Source organism: Dama dama, chromosome 14 (genome assembly GCF_033118175.1).
Source record: "Dama dama isolate Ldn47 chromosome 14, ASM3311817v1, whole genome shotgun sequence".
NCBI classification, from domain to species: domain Eukaryota; kingdom Metazoa; phylum Chordata; class Mammalia; order Artiodactyla; family Cervidae; genus Dama; species Dama dama.
The window spans coordinates 51,786,391-51,812,565 of NC_083694.1; the positions used below are offsets into that span (position 1 = coordinate 51,786,391).

The 26,175-nt window shown below is 37.4% G+C and overlaps 1 protein-coding gene across 1 annotated transcript in view; it reads right to left on the reverse strand.

The window, feature by feature from the left end:
• Nucleotides 1-26,175, reverse strand: part of SLC9C2 (solute carrier family 9 member C2 (putative)) — an 83,861-nt gene that overhangs the window by 15,676 nt on the left and 42,010 nt on the right. Inside the window, exons 12-20 of the mRNA XM_061159808.1 lie at nt 25,791-25,889; nt 19,453-19,550; nt 18,100-18,219; nt 12,034-12,232; nt 11,139-11,327; nt 6,395-6,544; nt 5,618-5,669; nt 3,734-3,882; nt 1,030-1,155 (exon numbers count right to left, since the gene is read on the reverse strand). Of these exons, the coding sequence (XP_061015791.1) occupies nt 1,030-1,155; nt 3,734-3,882; nt 5,618-5,669; nt 6,395-6,544; nt 11,139-11,327; nt 12,034-12,232; nt 18,100-18,219; nt 19,453-19,550; nt 25,791-25,889 (1,182 nt within the window). The remainder of the gene's footprint in view (nt 1-1,029; nt 1,156-3,733; nt 3,883-5,617; nt 5,670-6,394; nt 6,545-11,138; nt 11,328-12,033; nt 12,233-18,099; nt 18,220-19,452; nt 19,551-25,790; nt 25,890-26,175) is intronic.

A 26,175-nucleotide genomic window follows, 5' to 3' on the forward strand; every position in this document is an offset into this window, starting at 1 on the left:
GAAGTAAAGAGTCTGCCTGCAGTGCAGGAGACCCGGGTTTGATCCCTGGTTCAGGAAGATCTCCTGGAGAAGGAAATGGCAAACCACTACAGTACTCTTGCCTAGAAAGTCCCATGGACAAAGGAGCCTGGTGGATAGAGTCTATGGGGTTGCAAAGAATTGGACACGACTGAGCGACTTCACTTTGAACACAGCAAGCAGATCCACTTCAGGGCACTGCACACCTGCCTTCTCCCAGATGTCGAAATGGTGTGCTCCCTCACTTATTTCAGATCTCTGTCCCGAGGAGAGGTATTAGAGCAGTCTTCTCTAACCATCCTTATAAAATAGCTGCCTACCTATATTCTGCTTTTTCACCTTTTCCCCATATAGCATTTGTCACCACCTGACAGACTATATATTTATGCATGGGTATGTTTATTGCCCATCTCCATCCATATAACATAAAGTCAATGAAAGCAGGAATTTATTTATTTTGTTCACTGCTATATCCCCAAACCTAGAACATTCTCTGGCTCAAAGAGGCTATTCAATAGCTATCTATTGAAAGAGTACACATTCCTATAGAACACTCAGCTGACTTCAGACGAAGCATGAACTCTGGAATATACTATAGTCCTGTTCCCTATTTATATTACACCCAGATGGTTTTACTTTTATATTATCTGCCTGGCCTGCAAAGTAACTTAAATATGAAACCCTTGATCTAAAAGTCTTTTCCAGAGTGTGCATCTGGAAGTCTGGGGCTCTTCATCAGAAAATAAGATAGGACTGGTAATAATTGGGTAATGTATAAAAAAAAATATCATCCTAAGCAGATAAGCAATTATAAAAAAAAAATCTTTGCGGTTTAGGCTCAAAATGAAACCCACTCTTCTAGGTTTTGCTGGGCCTCCATTTGACTTATTTTTTACTGCCCATTATAGGAGTCTTGCCTTGGACAAGTTTTTTTTAATTTTTAATCTTATATTAGGGAATGAAAAATAATTATCATTGAACATGAGCTAGAATATAACACAGAATCTTTACCTTGAAGAATTCGATGAGAGCATCTTTATTTTCTAGCCAAATGATATTATGAAGATATTTGTCAGGAGTAGGGAGCGGGATTGCCATTGGAAAGTTATTCAATGATTTTATTTTTTCAAGAAGTACCTAAAACAAACAACCAAAATAATGGTGATCAGATCCTGTAACAGAAAAGGGACATCGGGTAAAAATGAAGGAAATCTAAATAAAATACTTTTATTTAGAGCTTTTCTTCTTTAAATTGTCCTCTAATTTTTTGTCCTCTAATTTTTTTTCCACTTTACTATTTTCACTGGTATATTAACTCATATTGAATTTATTCTTTTTATAATCCAATTAATAGCTGTATTCTATTCTGTCTTAATCTCAAACTTAACTGTTGATTACTATATGATTTAATGCCACATTCTCTCAATTTTTTTTTCATGTGAGTGAATTGCTTCTTTACATTCTTCTAGCTTTGGAGGATAAGGTTCTAGTTTTGTGGCCGTTCAGAAGTCTTCTCTGACTTCCCCAAGTAATACATAATCACTTACTTGCCTTATTCCCAGGGTATCTATTACAAATCTCCCTTACTGAACTCATTACATTGTAGTATTATTATGTTTACTTATCTGTGATATGTAACTTCTGTTGATTGCCTGGATAAATGACTAAATGAAAAAAGAGGAAGAGTGTCCATGGACTTTGGAATCAGTGTTGTACTCGTTAAGTATCCAAGTCTCCTCAAGAGTCATGGCACATAGGTATTCAACATATATTTAGTCAGCTAAATTGGCTAGATTTACCTAGCTCCTTACAGCCTGGGATTGATAATTATACCTCTTCAGCCAACAATCAGGCAACTAACAAATAACTGTTGAATGATTGATTTGTCCCTTACCTTTCTAAATAAACCTATAGGAAAAAATAAATCTCTCTTTTCATAAGGGCTATTGTTTATTTAACTAACGGGTATCAATCATTCAATTGAATCTTATACAATCTTCAAAGTAATAAAGGAAAAACAGAAAAAAATACAACATGCACAGAGGTGTAACTTGAAGAAAACTAAACCCTTCTCGTCCCTCTGACAGACACTAAGGAAAAATCATATTACCATTTAGTCCTGTGCCATGACCTTATAGAGACTAATGAGGCAGAGTTAAAATGGGAAAAGTTGGCCTGTCCCATGCCTACTTCCCTTCCAGGGCCATGGAGAGAGGGCTATGTTCAGAGAATGTCCTGAAGCACAGCCCAGGTGGCATGTGGTTGAAAAGTACCAGGGACAAGAATAAGCATGTGACACCCAGGAACAGCTTATCATTGGAAACACAGGCAGAATGTGAGATCAGAACTTATATGTTTCTTCTTTATGCTATGAAGCAGATAGACCCTTGTACAGGAGAGAAAAAAGCATTACTATTTGCACAATTCGCAGTCTAGACAGTGGATTTGATAGCCTGGTAGAATTAAACATTAAACACTTTTTCCTCTTATGGTCTTAGTTTTTTGAAAATTTGTAATTTTTCAAAAGTCCATTTATCAGCCAACCACTTAGGGTGTCTCCCCTGTTCCTCTCAAACTCTTCCCTCCCTGATTTCCACGTATACACACACACACACACGTGGGTCCCCTCCCACCTATGTTCAGTTCAGTCACTCAGTCGTATCCGACTCTTTGCGACCCCATGAATTGCAGCACACCAGCCCTCCCTGTCCATCACAAACTCCCAGAGTTTGCTCAAACTCATGCCCATCGAGTCAGTGATGCCATCCAGCCATCTCATCCTCTGTCGGCCCCTCCTCCTCCTGCCCCCAATCCCTCCCAGCATCAGGGTCTTTTCCAATGAGTCAACTCTTCGCATGAGGTGGCCAAAGTATTGGAGCTTCAGCTTCAGCATCAGTCCTTCCAATGAACACCCAGGACTGATCTCCTTCAGGATGGACTGGTTGGATCTCCTTGCAGCCCAAGGGACTCTCAAGAGTCTTCTCCAACACCACAGTTCAAAAGCATCAATTTTTTGGCGCTCATCTTTCCTCACGGTCCAACTCTCACATCCATACATGACTACTGGAAAAACCATAGCCTTGACTAGACAGAGCTTTGTTGGCAAAGTAATGTCTTCGCTTTTTAATATGCTATCTAGGTTGGTCATAACTTTCCTTCCAAGGAGTAGGCATCTTTTAATTTCATGCCCCCAATCCTTCCCACCTATGTTAACATTATGTAATTACCACTTTCCTTGCTACAGCTGCTGGGACTGGACTGTAGATATTCTACCAGTAGACAGAGAAGCAGAAAAATCTAATGAGTTTGTAAGAGAGAGCCAAAAGAAGATGCCACAGAGGGCAACCCTGATAGGAAATGGAGAAGCTGAAAGCTTTCTAGGTCACTGCTCGAGTCCCTTTCTGAGGCCTGGCCATGTGGTCTGGTTACCATGAAGTCTGTAAGATACTCTGGGTGCTCATGATAAATGTTCCATTTCTTTGTGAAACCTAGCTCAGGTTGGTTCTGGACAACCAAGTGGTTTTGACATAGAGGGAACCAGGTAGCAATGGCACTAGTTGCCACTGGCATTAACAAAGACTTAAACAATTACAGAGTTAACAACTGTCCTGACTCACCCTTTTCCCAATCTCCCTCCCTCACTCTGCTAGAGGAGCATTTCAGACGTGAGTGTTGGGTTTACGGAATCAAGTATCATGGGAAATTGCTTACTTACCTTATTCATCTCGAGGCTCTCATATTTATCAATAATGCCTCTAGACGAAAGGAAGGTGAGGCTTTTCAGAGCTTTAGCAATCACATTCCGGATTGCCTGCTTGGTCTTCAAAGCAATGACAACATCACGACCCTCATGCTCTATGAGTCCTGAAGCAAATAAAAGTATCAGTAAGCAAACAATTCAATAACCACAATAGTAATGAATATTTGCATAACAGTTTATAATTTCCAAAGCATTTACTCAATATCTTTTCATTCCTGTTTTGTATAGAACTTGTGAGGCCAGTAGGACTACAGTTATTTTCATCTCCAATTTATAGATGAGAAAATTGAAAAAAGGCTTCTTTCACCAGCTAACAGAAATTCACTCTTTTTCCCAAGGTATCTCCTACATATCTTCATTACAGAATTCATTACATGGTAGTATTATCATTTTTCCTTGTTTGTCTCATCCTTCGTATTATATAATTCTTGTTGGTTGGATGAATAAATGACTGAAAGTGTCCCTGGACTTGCACTGGTGGGTCTTTCTGAAATCAAATCACATATTTTTTCTTCTTCAGTGAGCATGAGAAGTCATGAGATGAACTAGGAGTCAAGGCTTAAAATGCATCTGTTTCATCCTTGTAATACTAATCTTGAGCACAATGCCTGACATCCGGAAGGGACTCAGTCACTTCTGAACTGAAATAAGCTGAGCAGTGAAATGAAGAACAGCATGGTGGAGAGCACAGGAGATCTCACATGGTGTGAGATCTAGCTCAGCTCTTACCAGCCATAGGACCTCAGGGGAGTTAAACTTTCTAAGCCTCAGTTTCATTATCTATAAACGAAGATGATAATAATATTTGCTTCATGGAGTAGTTATAAAGATCAAATGAAATAATGCATATAAAGCCATTAACACAATTCCTGACATAATTAGCATTCAATAGTAGGTTGCAGTAACAATACAGAAACAGGCATTCTTTCACATGACTGAATCAAGAACACTGGTAATATTCCGTACTGACCTAAAACATAAGACAGCAGCTCCTAGGCCCCTAACCTTTAAAAGCATGGAAATAAAAACCTGCCTAATATGTGAATGGAAACAATGGGTCCTGGATTTTCTGAGACGGTGCCAAAATATTCTGACCTATTGTCTCCAAAATTTACAATTTCATTCATTAGACCATGTTTTTTCAGTTTTGTTAAGGTAAGTGTGATCCTCATAAATCCATATGGCATCTTACAATGTGGTTATAAAAACAAAGGGACTTTGTTTTCTTTCTTTTACAAAAACATCCATTTGTTAAGGGCATACCAAGTGCCAGGCTCTCTACCAGAAACTATATTCTGGCAAACACTGAGAGCCTGGCCCACAGCCCCAGTGTGAGGAAAGCAGATCCAAGAAGTTTTGTATAAAATCCTAGGGCTCCCCCAAATGTTTCAACTCAAGCAGAGTGGCAGTAGATGCTCAAAAACCTTCATCCCTCACAAACTCACTTTGTTTGCGTACCCCTGCAAACAAAGTAGGGCGAAACAAAAACAGCACTCTCTGTCATAGGTAATGTTTTGTGTGTCTTTTTCTTACAACCTTAAGGAATATGATCTTGCCACCTTAACACACTTTTTGCACTTTTCATTCTTGCTTGTATGCACCCATAGCAAATAACAGAACTCCTCTAACTTTCTGCAATTATCTCTTGATATGCTCACACCTCCCACCAGGATCTGAATTTTATGTACACCTGGCCCATTATATGTGTTCAATAAATGCTTATTGAATGAATAAATGAATGAGTCTGTGATTGAATGAAAGCATGAACTTGTTTTCCTTTGGTTAAATTATGGGATTATAAGATGTGATTTTAGGAAATTAGACATCCCAACTACTTACCTAGTTCTTTGACAGCATCTTGTTTGTTGGTTTCCAGAATTTCATATAATTTCTATGACAAATTAATAAAAGTATTAATTTCTAATTATACCAAGTGCATTACTGGCTTTAAAATTTGAGGGGGAAAAAGCATGGTAGAAAACTCTCACTTAATTATCATTTGGGGGAGATATTTAATTCTTCTCTCTTCATAAATTCAGCTGCTTTTCCCAGCCTCATTCTCACAGTGCAATGAATGCTGTGTAGTAGCTTATATAAGTACATAAGTATCACACCTAATATTTCTCAGAAAAGACTAGTGTGCACTTCATTGTGTGCCAAAGAGAATCCTCAGAGATAGCACCCCATTAGAGGGTGTCCAACAGAGCAGCCAACTGGGGAGCCAGTCTACTGGGAGTGCAAAAACAAGTGGAATAATGAAAAATATGGTGTCAGGTAGGTCTTGTTTCCTACAGATAACTCCTGACATAACTGAAGAAATAGGTCCACTCTGGGCTAAACAATCTCTGTTCAATCATACAATTGTTATTTGTCAAATTCCCACCATGGCCCAGGCATGCCCTTGAGCTTTGAGTCTTCCTGAAGTTTGATAATCAGAGCTGAAATTTAAAGAACAGAAACTGTTCTCTGCAGCACCTTATATCACATAATAAAAAACTGAATCACCTTCACTTGACATAATTTCTCTTTTGAGGCAAATACATGCAGAAATGGTCTTAAATTAAATCAATACACCTAAGGGATGTTTTTCCCAAATGACCAGAGCTTGTCTCTCACCTGATCTATTGACTTTCGGCTAGAAATCTGTCTTATTAAAAACTTGGTATCCTCTAGACTTTTGACATAGCCTTTTGTAATACTATATGTCAAGCTGAGGCGCTTTTTGATCTGCACATCTACAATATTTATCAGCAGTGGTATTATTATCTGGAACAATGGAGAGGAAAAAAAAACGAAAATTTGATGAGGAAAGGCACCCTCTCAGGCAGATGTTCTCAACATGCCATCTCTAACAAGCTTGTTAGAAACACAAATTCTGAAACATCCACTGCTGAAACACAAATTCTCAGGTCCCACTCCAGACCCACTGAATCAGAAATGCTAGGGACAGGCCCCCAAATCAATGCTTTAACAAGTCTTCCAGGTGTTTCTATGTACACTCAAGTTTGAGAGCCCCACTCTAAAGAAAAGAAAGCTCAATGAATAACTGGTTCTGTAGCTTTAAGGCGAAGTGCTTACCACTGCCTCTTCCCTTATTCTCCATACTCCCCGTTTTCAGAAGACAAGAGAGGTCACCCCAATAACCTGGACAGTAGTTACCAACAGAATAAATCTCTCTACACCTCAGTTTCTTCACTTGCAGGACAAGGAATTTAGGGTGATCTGAGATTCTCCTTAGCTCTAAATTTCTCAAATGACAAGCTGAAGCAGGAGAGTACAGTGACTAAAGGGAGTGGGATTTTAAATAAGAACCTCCCTGGGTTCAAATACCAGCTCTCTGCTACTCACAGTGCTGTGACCTTGAACAGGTTACTTAGGGACTCCAAGGACTCAGCGTCCTTATCTGTTCAATGAGGATGATAACACCTAAGTACCAGGATTCCCAAGGAGCTGTCCCTCACAAGCAATGCAGTCAATCACAGAGGCACAACAGAGTACAGGGAGCATGGTGAAGGGCCAAGTAACACAAGGTGAAGACGTGATCAGGAAAAGAACCTCACAGGGAAGGAAGCACAAGAGCAGAGAAAGCAGAGATTTTCTTAAACTGTTATTTTGGTTGTGAAACTTTGGGGAGAAGAGGAGATATTGAAGAGGGTTTCTTTTTATAAAGTTTTATTCCATGATGCACTGGCTGATCTAAAGTAAAGTTCTTCAATATTCTTCCAGGCTTTCCAATACAGATTTGCTATTTTTGAAAACCTCACTCGGCTGAGACTGGCTACTAGGACACCTAACTTGATAAAGTGGAGACACCTACTTCACAGTATTGTAACAATTTAACTAGATATGTATGCAAAGTGGTCTGCACACATCCTGGAACACAGTGCCCAGTTTAAAAAAAAAAAAGCTACTCATGATTATATTTACTTAACTACACTCCACTAGGATTTGTCAGAGCACGCTGAACAGAAATAGCAGATGGTTCACACTGTAAACAGGATTGACTTCTATAATAATACATCTTTAAATCTTTACTTCACTCAGAGAGACTTTTTGCAAAGTATTCCTTCTCAGATACTTATTTTACACTCATCTGCATAAGATCCCAGTGTAAAAACTGATTACTTATGAAAGTCTCTACCTTCTGTATTAAGACTTAGCCTCACTCTACATATCCTAGAATAGTTTGTATTATAATGAGATTATACCCTACGTGGGCACGTTGCTCTAAACTCAGCTCATAAGGAAAAAATAATAAATAATCAAAATTACCCCTTAAGTAGGTGTTATGTATATAACTATTAAAGTTACTCTTATGAATATTAAAGAGTGGTAACATACTTTATTTCTATTCTATATTAAGTATATATATGGTGTGCTTTAGTCACTAAGTTGTGTCCAACTCTTGCGACCTCATGGACTGCAGTCCGCCAGGCTCCCCTGTCCATGGGATTTTCCAGACAAGAATACTGGAGTGGGTTGCCATTTCCTTCTCCAGGGGATCTTCCCAACCCTAGGAATAGAACCCGAGTCTCCTGCACTGCAGGTGGTGTCCTGCATTGCAGGCAGATTCTTTATTGACTGAGGCACCAAGAAAGCCCTAAGTATATATACACTTAATATAGAATAAAGGAAGGAACAAAAAAAGAAAAGTCAACAAGCACAGGTCTGGGCATTCAGACAATTCTGCCTAAGACAACTATTAAATTTCTTGGCAAATAGGGGCCAGGTGGCAGATTCTAATGTCTGCCTTTCACCGTCAGGGTTTAGAGCAATACTTTTTAATATTAAGTCTATATATCTTCAATACATACTAACAGATTTATTTGATGTAATAAGAATTGTTGTTTATTCACCAAGTCATGTCTGACTCTTTGGTGACCCCATGAACTATAGCCTGCCAGGCTCCTCTGTCCATGGGATCTCCTAGGCAAGAATACTGGAATAGGTTGCCATTTTCTTCTCCAAGGGATCTTTCTGACCCAGGGATGGAACCTGCATCTCCTGCTTTGGCAGGCAGATTCTTTACCACTGAGCCACCACGGAAGCTCCCGAATAAGAATTAAGCAACTCAAAAATGTGGAGTGGCAAGAGAACTCATCGAAAGCTACCAAGTTAAAAGCTTATATTAATATCATGCAACTCCACTGGAAAAAGAGAAAGGATGCTTAAGAACTGAGACAGAAAAATCTGAAGATCTACTTTCAGAATCAAAATGAGAGCCATGAAAAGAAGAAATGAAGAAATGGTCATTGTAAAGGAGATTGTTGCACTCATCTCACACGCCAGTAAAGTAATGCTCAAAATTCTCCAAGCCAGGCTTCGGCAATACGTGAACCATGCGTGAACTTCCAGAAGGTCAAGCTAGTTTAAGAAAAGGCAGAGGAACCAGAGATCAAATTGCCAGCATCTGCTGGATCATCGAAAAAGCAACAGAGTTCCAGAAAAACATCTATTTCTGCTTTATTGACTACGCCAAAGCCTTTGTGGATCACAATAAACTGTGGAAAATTCTGAAAGGGATGGGAATACCAGACCACCTGACCTGCCTCTTGAGAAACCTATATGCAGGTCAGGAAGCAACAGTTAGAACTAGACATGGAACAACAGACTGGTTCCAAATAGGAAAAGGAGTACGTTAAGGCTGTATATTGTCACCCTGCTTATTTAACTTATATGCAGAGTACATCATGAGAAATGGTGGGCTGGAGGAAGCACAAGCTGGAATCAAGATTGCCGGGAGAAATATCAATAACCTCAGATATGCAGATGACACCACCCTTATGGCAGAAAGGGAAGAGGAAATAAAAAGCCTCTTGATGAAAGTGAAAGAGGAGAGTGAAAAAGTTGGCTTAAAGCTCAACATTCAGAAAACTAAGATCATGGTATCCAGTCCCATCACTTCATGGCAAATAGATGGGGAAACAGTGGAGACAGTGGCTGACTTTATTTTTGGGGCTCCAAAATTACTGCAGATGGTGACTGCAGCCATGAAATTAAAAGATGCTTACTCCTTGGAAGGAAAGTTATGACCAACCTAGACACCATATTAAAAAGCAGAGACATTACTTTGCCAACAAAGGTCCATCTAGTCAAGGTTATGGATTTTCCAGTGGTCATGGATGGATGTGAGAGTTGGACTGTGAGGAAAGATGAGCGCCAAAAAATTGATGCTTTTGAACTGTGGTGTTGGAGAAGACTCTTGAGAGTCCCTTGGACTGCAAGGAGATCCAACCAGTCCATCCTGAAGGAGATCAGTCCTGGGTGTTCATTGGAAGGACTGATGCTGAAGCTGAAACTCCAATACTTTGGCCACCTCATGTGAAGAGTTGACTCATTTGAAAAGACCCTGATGCTGGGAGGGATTGGGGGCAGGAGGAGAAGGGGATGACAGAGGATGAGATGGCTGGATGGCATCACTGACTCGATGGACATGAGTTTGAGTAAACTCCGGGAGCTGGTGATGGACAGGGAGGCCTGGTGTGCTGCGATTCATGGGGTTGCAAAGAGTCGAACATGACTGAGCGACTGAACTGAACTGAACTGAAGGAGACTGAAGGCCACAGTAAAACCGAACTTCAGAGGCAGCAGGCTAAGTATGTACTCTAGAATAAATGTTTTATGTCCTGTACAGTTAGGGCTTTATGAGAAAATTTTACTAAAACTTGGAGAACTTGTTTCCAGATTATCTTGCTTCAAGTGGTGCTATCATTTTCATTTATTCATTCAATACATGATTTAGTAAGTACTTACACAGGTGGCACTAGTGGTAAAGGTCCTGCCTGCCAGGGCAGGAGACAGAAGAGACAGAGGTTCAATCCCTGTGTCAAGAAGATCTTCTGGAGTAAGAGATGGCAACCCACTCTAGTGTTCTTGACTGAAGAATCCCATGGAGAGAGGAGCCTGGTGGGCTACAGTCCATGGGATCGCAAAGAATCGGACACAACTGAGCGACTAACACTTTCATTTTCATATACTAGGTATCATTCTAGGTTACATCAGTAACCAAAACAAAGACCCTTACCTCATGGAAAGTACATACAACATATAGTAAAAAGGTGGTAAGTGCTATGCAGAAAAAATTAAGCAAATGAAGAGGGATCAAGGAGATGGGGTGGACAGTTGGGAGTATGGAGGGCAGGTTGCCATTTTACATAGCATGGTCAGGGAAGGCCTTCTCCATGAGAAGGTGAGAGTTGGGCAATGACTTGAAGGAGTGAGAGGGTGAACCAAGCAGATACCTGTAGAGAGAGGGTTCCAGAAGAAAAGATAGCTCCCTCCCTCATTTCTTCTAAAACAATGAGTTTTCTTAATTCAGTTGACAAATAGTATAGAAAAAAAAATTAATGTGAAATTTTACCTTGAGAAGAGGAAAAAATCTAATTATTCTGAAATAACCTATTATTACTGTAAACTGAATAAGGATCAAGTTGTCTGGTCTCAGTCTCACAAAGTATATACAAAATACATCAACAATTCCAATAATCACAATAAAAAATTCCAAAGTATTCCAGTGTTGGTGAAAATATTTCTTTTTCAAAATTATTATCTGTTTAGAAAACATATAGAACATACATCATTTCATAGCAGTATACAAAGGTGGGGAGAGGGACTCTTAAAAATTAACAGTTAAATGCTCAACTACAAATGCATTACATTCTGAAAGCTGGGTTTTAAGTCATTCATTTGAAATTCAAAAAAATCCTTTATAAATGTCTGACATCAAAGGGTATAATTTGATTTAAAATATATATAATCTATTATGAAGCTGCAACACCAAAGAAAAGCAATGAAAAATAGTGAATTAATTCACTGAAACACTATTAATTATAATTAAAGTATGAAACAGTATGCTGATAAATCATCTTTGAAGCATTTGTCCTAAAAAGTGGTCTTCATCTTATATCATGATAAGAACCTGCAAACTATTTTTCTTTTATTCATTTATTTATTCTTTGTATCCTTACAAGGAGTATTTGAGGAAAACATCAAATGTCTACATTTTCAATTCTCTTTTATGTGATCTTTGAGATTCTCTCCACTTTTATGATACTTCTCTTATCTGATATCCAAGACTGTGACTATTATACTGATTTCACTCAGAAAACTCAAAAAGAGTACTAAAATTCCCATAATCCTATCAACTATTACAGCAAAAGGCTTCTGGTAGGAATTATTCCAATAAAATGACAAAAATAGATTCAAGCTATCTAAATCATTCTTTTTATAGGATACATTTCTATTTTAAATGGTACCTTCAATGCTGATTCTAACAGATATAAACATACAAAATAGTAGTTTACGAATATCAGTCCTGACACATTTAATTTTCTTGCTGTTGGCCACAGGTGCATTATCATAGGATAAATGTACATTATTCCTATAATATGTTCTGCATTTTCAAATTCTTCTGAAAATACAATGTGATATATAAATATAAGAAATCTATTATGCCTGAAAAAAAAGAGATCAAATAAAATGTCAGGTCACTTTAAGAGTATAAAAATTAAAATCTGAAGTTTATTTGTTTAAGTAAATATTAACATTTATTTGAAGAAAGATATAAAATAATAGATGATTAAAATTTAAAACATACTTTCTATACATAGAAGTCATAAGGGAAAAAGATAAAAATATGGCTCTTGGTAATCTATATCAAGGCTGGGGAGCTTTTTTTTTCACTTAATATCTTATACTTATCATTCACATAAGTAGAAAAAAGGCTTTCATTACCTCTGTAAAAACATTAAGTACTGTAAATACATATTCATTTGGGAGGGGTAGTATTTTGGGGAGGGGGTGTTTTTCCTCCAGTTTCTTAAGATGTAATTGACATACAGCACTGTATAAATTTTAAAGTATACAACTTAATGATTTGATGTACGTACATCATGAAATGATTATCACAATAAGTTTAGTGAACATCCTTCATCTCATATGGATATAAAATTAAAGAAACAAAACATTTTTTCCTTTGAGAGGAGAACTTTTAGGATTTACTCCTTTAACAACTTTCATATATAACATATAGAAGTGTTCATTATATTTATCATGTTGCATATGACATTCCTAGTATTTACTTATCTTATAAATGAAAATTGTACTTTTTGACAGTCTTCATCCAATTCCCTCTCCTACCCCACACCTCTGGTAAGCATAAATTTGATCTTTTTTGCTAAGAGTTTGCTTTGTTTTTAAAGTATAATTGACCTACAACACATTAATTCCTATTACACAACACACTGATTCAGTATTTTTAGACATTTCAAAATAATAACTCCAATAAGTCTAGCTATGATATGCTACCATACAAAGATATTACCTTGTTACTGACTATATTCCCCACACTGTACACGTCATGTTTGTTACTCAATTATTTTGCCACTGGAATTTTGTACTCTTTCACTTCCCTCACTATTTCTTTCTTCCCCCAACCACTCCATTATGGACACTACCTATTCATTCTCTTTATCTAAGATTATTTCTCTTTCACTAAGTTTATTCATTTGTTTTGTTTTTTAAAATCCACATATAAGTGAAATCACACAGTATTTGACTTTCTCTGTCTGACTTCACTTAGTATAATACCATCTAGGTGCATCCATTTGGCAAGATTTCATTCTTTATTAGGGCTGAGGAATATTTCATTATACATACATATGAATATACATTTGTTGTTGTTGTTCAGTCACTAAGTTGTGTCCAACTCTTTGCAACCCCATGGACTGCAGCACGCCAGGCTTCCCTGTCCTTCACTGTCTCTCTGAGTCTGCTCAAATTCATGTACATTGAATCAGTGATGCTATCTAACCAACTCATCCTCTGCCACCCCCTTCTCCTTTTGCCTTCAATCTTTCCCAGCATCAGGGTCTTTTCCAGTGAGTCAGCTTTTCACATCAGGTAGCCGAAGTACTAGAGCTTCAGCTTCAGCTTCAGCATCAGTCCTTCCAATGAGTATTCAGGGTTGATTTCCTTTAGGATTGACTGGTTTGATCTCCTTGCAGTACAAGGGACTCTCAAGAGTCTTCTCCAGCACTACAGTTCGAAAGCATCAATTCTTTGGCCCTCAGTCTTCTTTATGGTCCAACTTTCACATGGGTACATGACTACTGGAAAAATCATAGCTTTGACTATATGGACTTTTATCAGCAAAGCTATGTCTCTGCTTTTTAATATGCTGTCTAGGTTTGTCATAGCTTTCCTTCCAAGGAGCAAACATCTTTTAATTTCATGGCTGCAGCCACCATCCACAGTGATTTTGGAGCCCAAGATATAGTCTGTCACTATTTCCACTTTCCCCAGCTTTTATTTGCCATGAAGTGATGGGACTGGATGCCATGCCATGAAGTGATGGGACTGGATGCCATATATATCCATATATATATATATATATATATATATATATATATATATATATATACACATATATACATATACATATATATATCCATTCATCTTCTTTTTCCATTCCTATCAATGGGCATTTAGCTTGTCTCCATATCTTGGCTATTAAAAATAATGCTACAATGAACATAAGGTGCACATATCTTTTCTAATTAGTGATCTCCTTTTCTACAGATAAATACCCAGGAGTGGAAATGGTAGTTCTACTTCTAATTTGTTGAAGAATCTCCATACTATCTTCCACAGTGGCTATACCAATTTACATTTCAATCAACAGTGCATGAGGGTTCCCTTTTTGCCGTATCCTCCCCACACTTGATGTTTATCTTTTTGATAATAGCCATTCTGACAAGTGTGAGATATCTCATTGTGGTTTTGATTTGCATTTCCCTGATGATTGATGATGCTGAGCATCTTTTCATGTGCCCACAGGTCATCTGTATGTCTTCTTTGGGAAATGTCTATTCATATTCTATGCCCTTGTTAAATCAGGTTATTTGGCTTTCTTTTTTTTAATGTTCTTTGTATGTGTGCTTTGTGCTAAGCTGCTTCAGTAGTGTCCAACTCTTTGCAACCCCATGGACTGTAGCCCGCCAGGCTCCTCTGTCCATGGGATTCTTCAGGCCAGGGCACTGGAGTGGGTTGCCATGCCCTTCTCCAGGGATCTTCCAGATGCAGGAAATGAACCCACATCTCTTACATCTCCTGCATTGGCGGGTGGATCCTTTACCACTAGCACCACCTGGGAAAACTGTTCTTTGTATAATTTGGCTATTAACCCCTTGCAGAATATATTGTTTGCAAATATCTTTTCCCATTCAGTAGGTGTTTTTTTTTTTATTTTGTTGATAACTTCTTTAACTGTGCAGAAAGTTTTTAGTTTGATGTAGTCCCATTTGTTTATTTTTGCTTTTGTTTTTCTTGCCTAAGGCCACATACACACACAAAAATCAGACAAATGTCAATGGGTTTACTGCCTGTGTTTTCTCCTAGAAGTTTTACAGTGTCAGGTATTACATTTAAATCTTTAACCCATTTTGAATTTATTTTTGTACATGGTGTAAAAGAGTAGTCCAGATTGATTTTTTTGGTTATAGCTGTACAGTTTCCCCAACAGCATTTATTTAAAAACTGTCTTTCCTTACTGCATATTCTTACCTTATTGTCATAGATTAATTGACCATATAAGTGTTTGTTCATTTCTGGGCTCTCTATTCTGTTCTGCTGACCCATGTGTCAGTTTTTATGCCAGCACCATTCTGTTTTGATTACTGTAGCTTTATAGTATAGTCTGGAGTCAGAAAGAATGATACCTCCAGCTTTGTTTTTTCTCAATATTGTTTTGGCTATTCGGGGTCTTTTGTGTTTCCATACAAATTTTAGAATTATTTGTTCTAGTTCTGGGAAAAATGTATTTTATAGGGATTGCACTCAATCCATAGATTGCTTTGAGGAGTATGGTCATTTTAACAAAATTAATTCTTCCAATCCATAAACATGGTGCATCCTTCCATTTGTTTGTGTTGCTTCAATTTCTTTCATCAGTGTCTTATAGTTTTCAAGTACAGGTCTTTTACCTCCTTAATTAGATGTATGCCTAGGTATTTTATTCTTTTTTGACATAATTGCAAATGGGATTATTTTATTAATTTCTCTTTTTGACAGTTCATTGTTAGTATATAGAAGTGAAACAGATTTTTAAAAATTATTTTTGTATCCTGCAACTCTACCAAGTTCAGAGATGAATTTCAGTAGTTTTTTGGTGGCATCTTTAGGATTTTTTATGTATAGCATCACATTATCTGCAAACAGTGACAGTCTTACTTCTCCCTTTCCAATTTGGATTCTTTTTATTTATTTTCTTATCTGATTACTGTGGCTAGGACTTCCAATATTGTGTTGAATAAAAGTAGCAAGAGTAGACTTTTGTTTTGTTCCTGATCTTAGAAGAAATGCTTTTCACTGTTGAGTTTGATGTTAACTGTGGGACTGTCACATATGACATTTATGATGTTGAAGTGTGTTCCCTCTATATCCATTTTGCTGAGAGTTAAATTTTGTCAAAATTTTTTTCCATATATATTGAAATTATATGATTTTTATTCTTCAATTTGTTAATGTGGTGTATCACACCAATTAGTTTGCAAACATGAACCATCTTTGCATCCTTGGGATAAATCCTACTTAATCATAGTGTATGATCCTTTTAATGTTATTTTAATTTGGTTTGCTAATATTTTGTCAAGGATTTTTGCATGTGTGTTGATACTGGCCTATAATTTCCTCTTTCATGTGATATCTTTGTCTGGTTTTGGTATCACGGTGATGTTGGTCTTCTAGAATGATTTCAGAGGTGTTCCTTCCTCTGCCATCTTTTGGAATAGTTTGATAGGAATATGTGTTAACTCTTCTCTAAATGTTTATCTGTGAAGTCATGTGGTCCTGGACTTTTGTTTGTTGGGAGTTTAATTACTGATTCAATTTCATATTGAATTGGTACTAGTAATTGGTCTATTCATATTTTATACTTCTTCCTGCTTCAGTCTTAGGAGATTGTACCTTTCTAAGAAATTGTCTATTTCTTCTACATTCTCCATTTTATTGGCATATAACTGTAGGGATTTCTTATGATCCTTTGTATTGCTTTAACTTCAGTTGTAACTTCTTTTTTATTTCTGACTTTATTGATCTGGTCCCTCTTTTTCTTGATGAGTTGGGCTGAAGGTTTGTCAGTTTTTTTTGTCTTTTCAAAGAACCAGCTCTTAAGTTTCATTTATCTTTGCCATTGCTTTTTGGTATCTTTTTCAGTTATCTCTGCTCTGATATTTATGATTTCTTCCTTCCTATTATGTTTGAGTTTTGTCTGTTCTTCTTTTTCTAGCTCCTTTAGGTGTAGGGTAGGATTATTTAAGATTTGTCTGAAGAGCATTTTTTAAAAATCAAGACTAATAATAGCACACAGGAATAATGCAAAGATTCGTACATCAAAAGCAAGAAACAAATAAATTTAGAGAAAAACATCAGTATTGATTAAAATTAGGAACAGGACAAAATATTTTACTTAATAATTACTCTGACATATTTCTAAAAAAAAAAATTACTATGACATATTTCTAAAATTCTTTCTATTCATCCAAAGTAGAAAATGACAAAAAGATGTTACATAGATATATGTCAAAACCCTAGGGTTTTAATTTTTTATATTTTTCTATAAACTTAATAAATCAAAGACAGTAAGAAAAATGACCATAATTTACTATGAAAAGTATGTTAACACCCATTTAAAATTTATTAACATTAATGGTCCCAGTGTCTTCTCATCTGACGTGTTTTGTTAGTAGAAAAATATTGTCTTTCTGGCCTAAAAAGTGTGTAAGTTCACAATTTATATAACCAAAGAGTCTACACAAGTTAAGTAAAATACATATCTTATGATATTTTGGACAATGACTGTAGGTGTTTATTAAGGCCATGCTGTGTTTTAACTAACTATAGACATCAACAGAACCATCCCATGCCACAGTTGAAACTAATTTCATGCCCATGAAATTAAGTTGAGAGTTAAATCTAGTCTTTGAGTTTGCTATTTCTCACCCATAAGCACCCCAGAAGAATATGAAAGAAGTCCAACATGTAATGTGACACTAAGACAAGACTATTATGACTTGAAGAACCCAAATATAACCATCTTTTTCTTCTTTTTTCTACCCACATTCTACTAGAGGTGTCAATGAAATTGCTAAAACAGAATGGAAAAAGAGAAGTAAGCACTCTGCTGCTTCCCTACTCAATCAATAAGAGTTGACTGTAATATTAGTTGAGGTTTTTCTTTAGGAAAAATCAAGGTAGCCTATTTTAACAATGTAGAAAAGGTCATATTTTCAAGTACATTGCTATTAAAGGTTCACAGTACTTACCCATATAGAATAGCAGATGTCTTATCTTTATGATATTCCAAGAAAGTTAATGTGTGTTTAAACTTCACAAGCCAACTTCTAGCTCTTACATAAGTTGAAACATCATAAATACTCATGAATCTAACAGAGAAAAAAATATATACATGATGAAAACCAAGTGCTATACCTTTGGGTAATATAAAATGAAAAGTTATACTAAACATAAATATAATACACATTTATTAAAAACGCCTCTGTATCCACCCACCTAACCACCCATGGTCATGGAACAGAAACAATTTTAGCATGAGACCCCTAAAGTCCACGTCCCTGAAACTTTTCTGACCTTAGGTAGAATATAATTAAAACTCTTCCAGCCCAATTCTTTGAGGTTCAAAATCAAGCTTCCTTTTGTCATGCCTTGCCTAGCCCAAGATTCTCCTTGGCCCTGAACTCCCTATCCTTCCCAAACTTTATTTAGGAACTGATGCTACATCTCCCAAATATATTACCAGGCTGATGAAATGTTAACTATCACCCAGAAAGAATCTCCTAAAGTTGCTCTATAACTTTGTCTTCGAACATTCATTATCTAATGTTTACCAGAACTGTAACCGGATATCAATATATCTCTAAGATACTGAGCTTTTCCCAACATATTTAATTGCATCTATCAGTCCCATGCACACACACATGCTCAGTCAGGTCCAATTCTTTGTGACTCTATGGACTGTAGCCTGCCAGGCTCCTCTGTCCATGGGATTCTCCAGGCATGAATACTGGAATGGGTTGCCATTTCCTACACCAAAGGATCTTCCTGACTCAGGAATTGAATCTGCATCTCTCACGTCTCCTGCATTGACAGGCAGATTTTTTACCACTGAGCCACCTAGGAAGTCCCTATCAATTTCATAGGCTGGATTAATTCCTCCAAATCCTGCTCCACACCAGGGAGCAATTTAATAGTAGGCTCCAGGCCTTCTTACCTCCCCTATGCAGTAATTTAGTGAATACAATATAAAGACAAAAAAATTATAATCATAATTAAAACTATGTGGGTTCTTTTTAATAGCTCCCCTTCCCTCTCATATAATTGCTCTGCAGTTAAATCTTCCTCCAGAAACTCCCAATGTCATCAAACTCATGAATCTTCAGGGAGAAAAGTATAAACAAGTAAACTAGGAAGTAGATGGATAGATGGATGGACAGACAGAGAGATAAGATTTAAAAAATGGATCAATCTAAAGCAATTATCCTTCAGTTAAAAAATAAATTTAAAAAAAGATTGATCAATCTGGACACTCAGCTGTTTTCATTCTTTATCGCATACCCATTCAATTTTGGAAATATCAATTAAAGAAATATTATACTTACTTTCCTTGGATGTGGCAATAGCTTTTGGTTGCACCAATTAATGTCCGGGCTGCCTCGACACTAAGGACTCCATCATTACACTGCTTTTCAAAGCTACTCTAAACATAAAATTTTAAATAAAAATTACAAAGGACAAAAACATTAGTGAAATGTACTCTACTTGACCTTTACATAGCCCTCATTATTATTATTGAACTCAGTATATTAAAGTATACTTTTCAAAAACTATAGCAAGAAATAAATTTCATTCAATTTGAATATTTACAGAATATGCAATTTTTGCAAAGTACTCCCTTGGATGTTATAAAAGACACAAAGATTTCTGGCTTCAGGAACCCCAAAATCTATACAGCTCAAAGAGTTTACTTTAGATGTTCAACATCACTAATTACTAGAGAAAAGGCAAATCCAAACCACAGGGAGGTATCACCTCGTATGGATCAGAATGACTGTCATCAAAAAAGGCTACAAGTAATAAATGCTGGAGAAAGTGTGTGGAGAAAACAGAACCCTTGTACACTATTGGTATGAAATGTAAATTGGTGCATCCACTATGAAGAACAGTATGCAAGTTCCTTAAAAAATAAAAAATAGAGCTACCATATGATCTAGTAATCTTACCTCTGGGTATATAGCCCAAAAACCCCAAAACTCTATTTCAAAAAGATACACGCACCCCAACATTCACAGCAGTACTATTTACAATCACCAAGACACAGAAACAACCCAAGTGCCCACTAACACAGTTGGCTTAAGAAGATATGACTATATTATATATATATATGTAAATACATCATGGAACATACATATATCATTAAATATGTATATAATAGAGTATATATATAATGAAATATTACTCAACCATATAAGATAATGAAATATGTCATTTGCAGCAACTTGGGTCATCCTAGAGATTATCATGGAGAAGGCAATGGCAACCCACTCCAGTACTCTTGCCTGGAAAATCCCATGGACAGAGGAGCCTGGTAGGCTGCAGTCCATGGGGTCACTAGGAGTTGGACATGACTGAACGACTTCACTTTCACTTTTCACTTTCATGCATTGGAGAAGGAAATGGCAACCCACTCCAGTGTTCTTGCCTGGAGAATCCCAGGGATTGGGGAGCCTGGTGGGCTACCGTCTATGGGGTTGCACAAAGTCGGACATGACTGAAGTGACTTAGCAACAGCAGCAGCAGAGATTATCAAAATAAGTGAAGCAAGTCAGACAAATATTCTATCACTTAAATGTGGAATCTAAAATATAATATAAATGAATCTATATACAAAATGGAAACAGACTCACAGACATAGAAAACAAGCTTATAGTTACCCAAAAGGAAAGGGAGGAGGACAAATTAGGAATATTATACTCATAGATATAAACTACAATACATAAAATAGATAAGCAACAAGGATTTACTGTATAGCAAAGGAAATTATATTCAACATCTTGTAATAACCTATAATGAAATATAATCTGAAAAAACTGAACCACTATGCTGTATGCTTAAAACTAACACAACATTGTAAATCAAATATATTTCAATTTCTTTAAAAAAATAACATGGAGTGGATCACTACATGGGATTATTGCTTTAAAAAGTAAATGTGGTAGGGCAGTATAACAATGGTCCCAATGAAACATAGCTGCCCATGTCTGTTTGTAACTAACATTGCTGCTCTTCCCTTCAAAGGTAGGCTCTTCTTTACTCATTGAATCTGGGCTAGCTTTGGGATTTACTTTGACTAACTGAATGGGAGTAAAAATGATGTTATTCCACTTTCAGAGCCTAGGAGATAGAGGCCTTGCAGCTCCTCTTCTCACCCTGTTGGAACCCAGAGATCACCATGAAGTGAAGAAGCCCAGTTCACTCTACTGGAAGATAGGAGGCCATGTGAAGGAGATCCAAAGTGCCCTGAAATACAACATAGTCAACTGCCAAATCTGTGAGTAAGGACATGTTGGACCCTCCAACCCCAATTGAACTAAGATGGTAGCCGACACATGAGTGGTCCCAAGCAAGACCAGCAACAAAATCATCCAGATTGTCAACCCACAGAACTGTGAGAAATACCCAATCATTGTTTTCAGCCACTAAATTTTGTAGTATAGCAAAGGCTAACCAAAACAGAAATCAGTACCAATTGCGGACCGTCTCCATGACAAAAAGCTAGACCATGTGTTGTTAGTTTTGGGACTAGGTGGTGAGCAGAGGCTAGAAAGGCAATGAGGAGACTGGAAGTTGGAAAAGCAGTGAGAAAACTGATGCAGAAGGCTGGAGGGAGGCAGTTGTGCTATGACGAGCCAGCACAACTGGCAATACTGTCACCTAAGGCAATTTGGAAAGCAGAAGATGTGCCTAATGAATTTATGAATCTGGCTAAAGAGATTTCTGGATTTCAAATATTCTAGAAATACTCAAGTGTCAACTTTTGAGGGGAATATAATTGCTTTACAATGTTGTGTTAGTTTCTGCTGTACAACATGAACAGCCATAAGGATAAACACATCCCCTCTTAAACCCCCCTCTCACCTCCGCCTGCTATCTCACCTGTCTAAGTTGTCATGGGGCACCAAGCTGAACTCCCATGCCATACAGCTGATTCCCATTAACTATTTTATACATGGTAGTGTATATATGTCAACCCGATTCTCCCAATTTGTCCCACCCTCCCTTTCCCCCGCTGTGCCCACGTCTGTTTCTCTACATCTGCATCTCTATTCTCGCTTTGGAAATGGTTCATCTGTACCTTTTTCCTAGATTCCACATGTATATGTTAATATACAAGATTTGTTTTTATCTCTAGCTGCATGTGATACTGTATGAGGAGAGAGGGGTAAACGAAAGGGTAACAGTTCAATCTGTAAGCAGATATTACAGAAAATATAAAGAGGCCATGATTGGTTTGAAAACCAAACCCATTTTCCATCTGCAGTCTCTCCAGGTGATAAAATGAAAATCAAATCTAGAGTTCTGCCAGTAAACTATGACCTCAGCTTCAAGATCAAGTCAAGGTTGTGGCTCAAGACCCTTGGATAAGACCACTTAGAGGTTAAAGGCAGTGCTTAGTCTACCCTCTCAAGCAGACTAAAGGCTTTCTCAGACCCATATTGTCTGGCATGTGGCCTGTACGAAAAGGAATTACAGAGTAGAATAGACTACAATCAGACTCATTGAAAACACAGAGTTTTTAAGGAAATGGTATCAGGGTGGGCTTAAAAGATAATTAAGAGTTCTAAATGAATAGGAATTTCCATTTCTACTGGCAGAAATCAGTCTGAGAAGATCACTCAGTCACAAACATGAATTACATGCATGCATACTAAGTCACTTCAGTCGTGTCCAACTCTTTGCGACCCTATGGACAGTGCCTGCCAGGTTCCTCTCTGTCCATGGGATTCTCCAGGCAAGAATGTTGGAGTGGGTTACCATTCCCTTTCCCAAGGGATCTTCCCAACACAGAGATCAAACCCTCATCTCTTACATCTCCTGCACTGGGAGGTGGGATCTTTACCACTAGTGCCACATGGGAAGCCCAAACATGGGTTACCTCCTATGATAACAGAATGAGGAGAACCAGATCATATGCCCAGCTGGATTTCAGAACTGCCAAGGACCAGTGATTAATCAATGCTTCCTGTTCTCTTCCTTCTTGAACAGAAGTGTCTGTTGATTACCACTGAAAGTTGGGATTGGGGATGGCGGTGGAGGTGGAGGCTGAGGAGACAGGTAACTTCTCTTTTTAGTCCACTGCTCTGTGTATCAAGAGGAATCATACTTAAAGAGATCCAACCAAGGAGCCTGAGCAATCCTAGACCAAATGAACATCATGAGGTAGCAGACTTTGGATCTGCTACCATAATGGGATAAAGCTTACCTGGGGCTGGTGGGGGGGATACAGAGTCTCAGAAAAAGATCAGTGTGTTTTGCTTTGTACCTCGTCTGAAAGCTAAGTGAAGCGAAGTCGCGAAGTTGTGTCCGACTCTTTGCGACCCCATGGACTCTAGCCCACCAGGCTCCTCTGTCCATGGGATTCTCCAGGCAAGAATACTGGAGTGGGTTGCCATTTCCATCTCCAGGGGATCTTCTGGACCTAGGGATCGAACCTATGTCTCCTGTTTGGCAGGCAGTTTCTTTACCACTGAGCCATCAGGGAAGCCCTTTGCTTTGTAGGACAGGTATAAATATATGTGGCCAGTGAGCAGAACATGGTACATTATATGTGGTCACAAATTCTTTGCATCTCTTACCATCAAGAGTTTGAGTCTACTGTCCCAAGCCTTAAATTAAAGTGGCTTCATTTGCAAAGTCTGGTAGTAGGGTACTGACTCTCAGCTGTATGCCTCAGGTTACTTCTGTATGGCCTCTCATTCTTCAAAGGCTAGGCCAGCTTCCTCACATGACAATCTCAGGGTGGTATTCAAAGTGGAAGAAGGGGGAGGTTACAAATCTCCTTAAGGCTCCAGTATATTCCCAAAGTCATTTGGCTTTGGTCAAAACAAGTCACAAGAGCAACCCAAGTTCAATGATGGTGAGGGATATAGACACTACCTCTCAATAGGAGATTGGTTTTATAAAGAATTCATGACCATACTTTATATCTCTGGGTAAGAACCTTCCAAAATCTGAGAACATTTTAAATTAACTATAGAAATGCTTTTAAAATAATATAGTGTTAGTGTTTCTGTATTAAGGAGAAATATGTTCTTCAATAGAAAAAAAAAAAAAAGAGGAATTTATAGGTTAAAAGAGACCTAGAGTACATATTCTGGGCTTCCCTGATGGCTCAGCAGTAAAGAATCCACCTGCAAGTCAGGAGCCACAGGAGATGCGGGTTTGATCCCAGGGTTAGGAAGATCCCCTGCAAGAGGGCGTGACAACCCACTTTGGTATTCTTGCCTTGAAAATCCCATGGACAGAGAAGCCTGGCGGGCTGCAGTCCATAGGGTCGCAAAGAGTCATACTCAACTGAAGCAATAGCACACACGCAAGCAAAGTACTACTCATTAACTGCAATATATGATTTCATTGAAATGCAATTTAAAGATGTAAACTGGAACTATGCATTGATCACATTTATGAGATAACTGAAAATCTGATCATTGACCAATATTTGATGTTATTAAGAAATTAATCTTTAGGCACAATGTTAGTATTTTACTGTTTTTTAAGACTTTAAAATTTCAAGATACATACTGAAATATTTGCAGATGAAATGATATATTCAATAACATCTGGGATTTGTTTCAAAATAACCAGGGAGATGTGGGAGTGACTGAGGGTATAGATGGGGCAGGGCTGGTCATGTGTGGATTTTCGTGAAGGCTGAGTGATAGGTACATGGAGGTTCAGTATGTTATTTTATCTACTTTTGTATGCATTAGAAATTCTTCATAATAGGTTCTAAAATGAAAATAAAACAGATGTACCTAACAGACTTTTGGACTCTGTGGGAGAAGGCGAGGGTGGGATGTTCTGAGAGAATAGCATTGAAACAAGTATACTATCAAGGGTGAAACAGATCATGAGCCCAGGTTGGATGCATGAGACAAGTGCTCAGGGCTGTGCACTGGGAAGACCCAGATGGATAGGATGGGGAGGGAGGCGGGAGGGGGGATCGGGATGGGGAACACATGTAAATCCATGGCTGATTCATGTCAATGTATGGCAAAAACCACTACAATATTGTAAAGTAATTAGCCTCCAACTAACAAAAATAAATGAAAAAAATTAAAAAAAATAAAATGAAAATAAAAAGGAAGGATTCTGGGCATAATGAGCATTTTATATACTTGTAAATTTGAATAAAATTTGTACTATTAGAATAAAACCCCAGTTTTAAATGTACAATTTGATAAGTTGATTCAAACTTGATTTTATCTCATAATCTATGTTTACATTATAACATTCAAATATTAAATCTTAAATATTTTAAGAGAATGTTTGATTCATTATATTTATTCTAGCCTATTAGATTTACAAGAGTTAAATAAGCATTTGAGAACATTTTATATAAATGGAACTCGCATACTTAAATCTGTGAAAGTAGTTTCAAATATTTGAAGATGTTTAATTATGTAAATGGCACAAAATATTATTCAAAGTTTCCCTAAAAGTGAACTGCTAAAATTTGCTAGACTTAGAATAAGGTTTGTAACTTGAATTTAAAGCCTTAGAAATTTATTTTTCTAACTTTCATAAATCAAACATAAAGTTTAACAACCAATCAAAAGGTGAACATTTTTCTAGTCACCTGAAAACCATATGTAAGAATTAAAAACACTGCAAGAATAAAATACATAAATAAAAAGCAGATTATGTGAAGGATACTAACTATTTGTATCATAACTACATGCAATCGGGCTTCTTCTAGTAAAACTTCATCTGTTGGGAACTCTTCCTTCGCCTTATTGTCACTTGAAACATGAGGAGTCTAAACAGACAGAGACAGATTTAAAAATAAGTAAAAAGGATTAGGAGCTGTCAAACACTCTGCTTGACCAAGATTCCAATAACTCAAATCAGAATTGCTAAAATGAAGGGCTGTATGTAAGTGAAAAACATTCTCCATGTTAGAAATGTTGCTTTCAATTGTGGTGAAGTAACTATTCATTTGGGGAGATTTAGAAGCCAAATTCTTCCCCAAACCGGTCTATGCTTGACTGCTCTCTGAAGCTGCCTGTGTTTTCTGCTTTTGAATAGTACTTGTACAGGGAGAG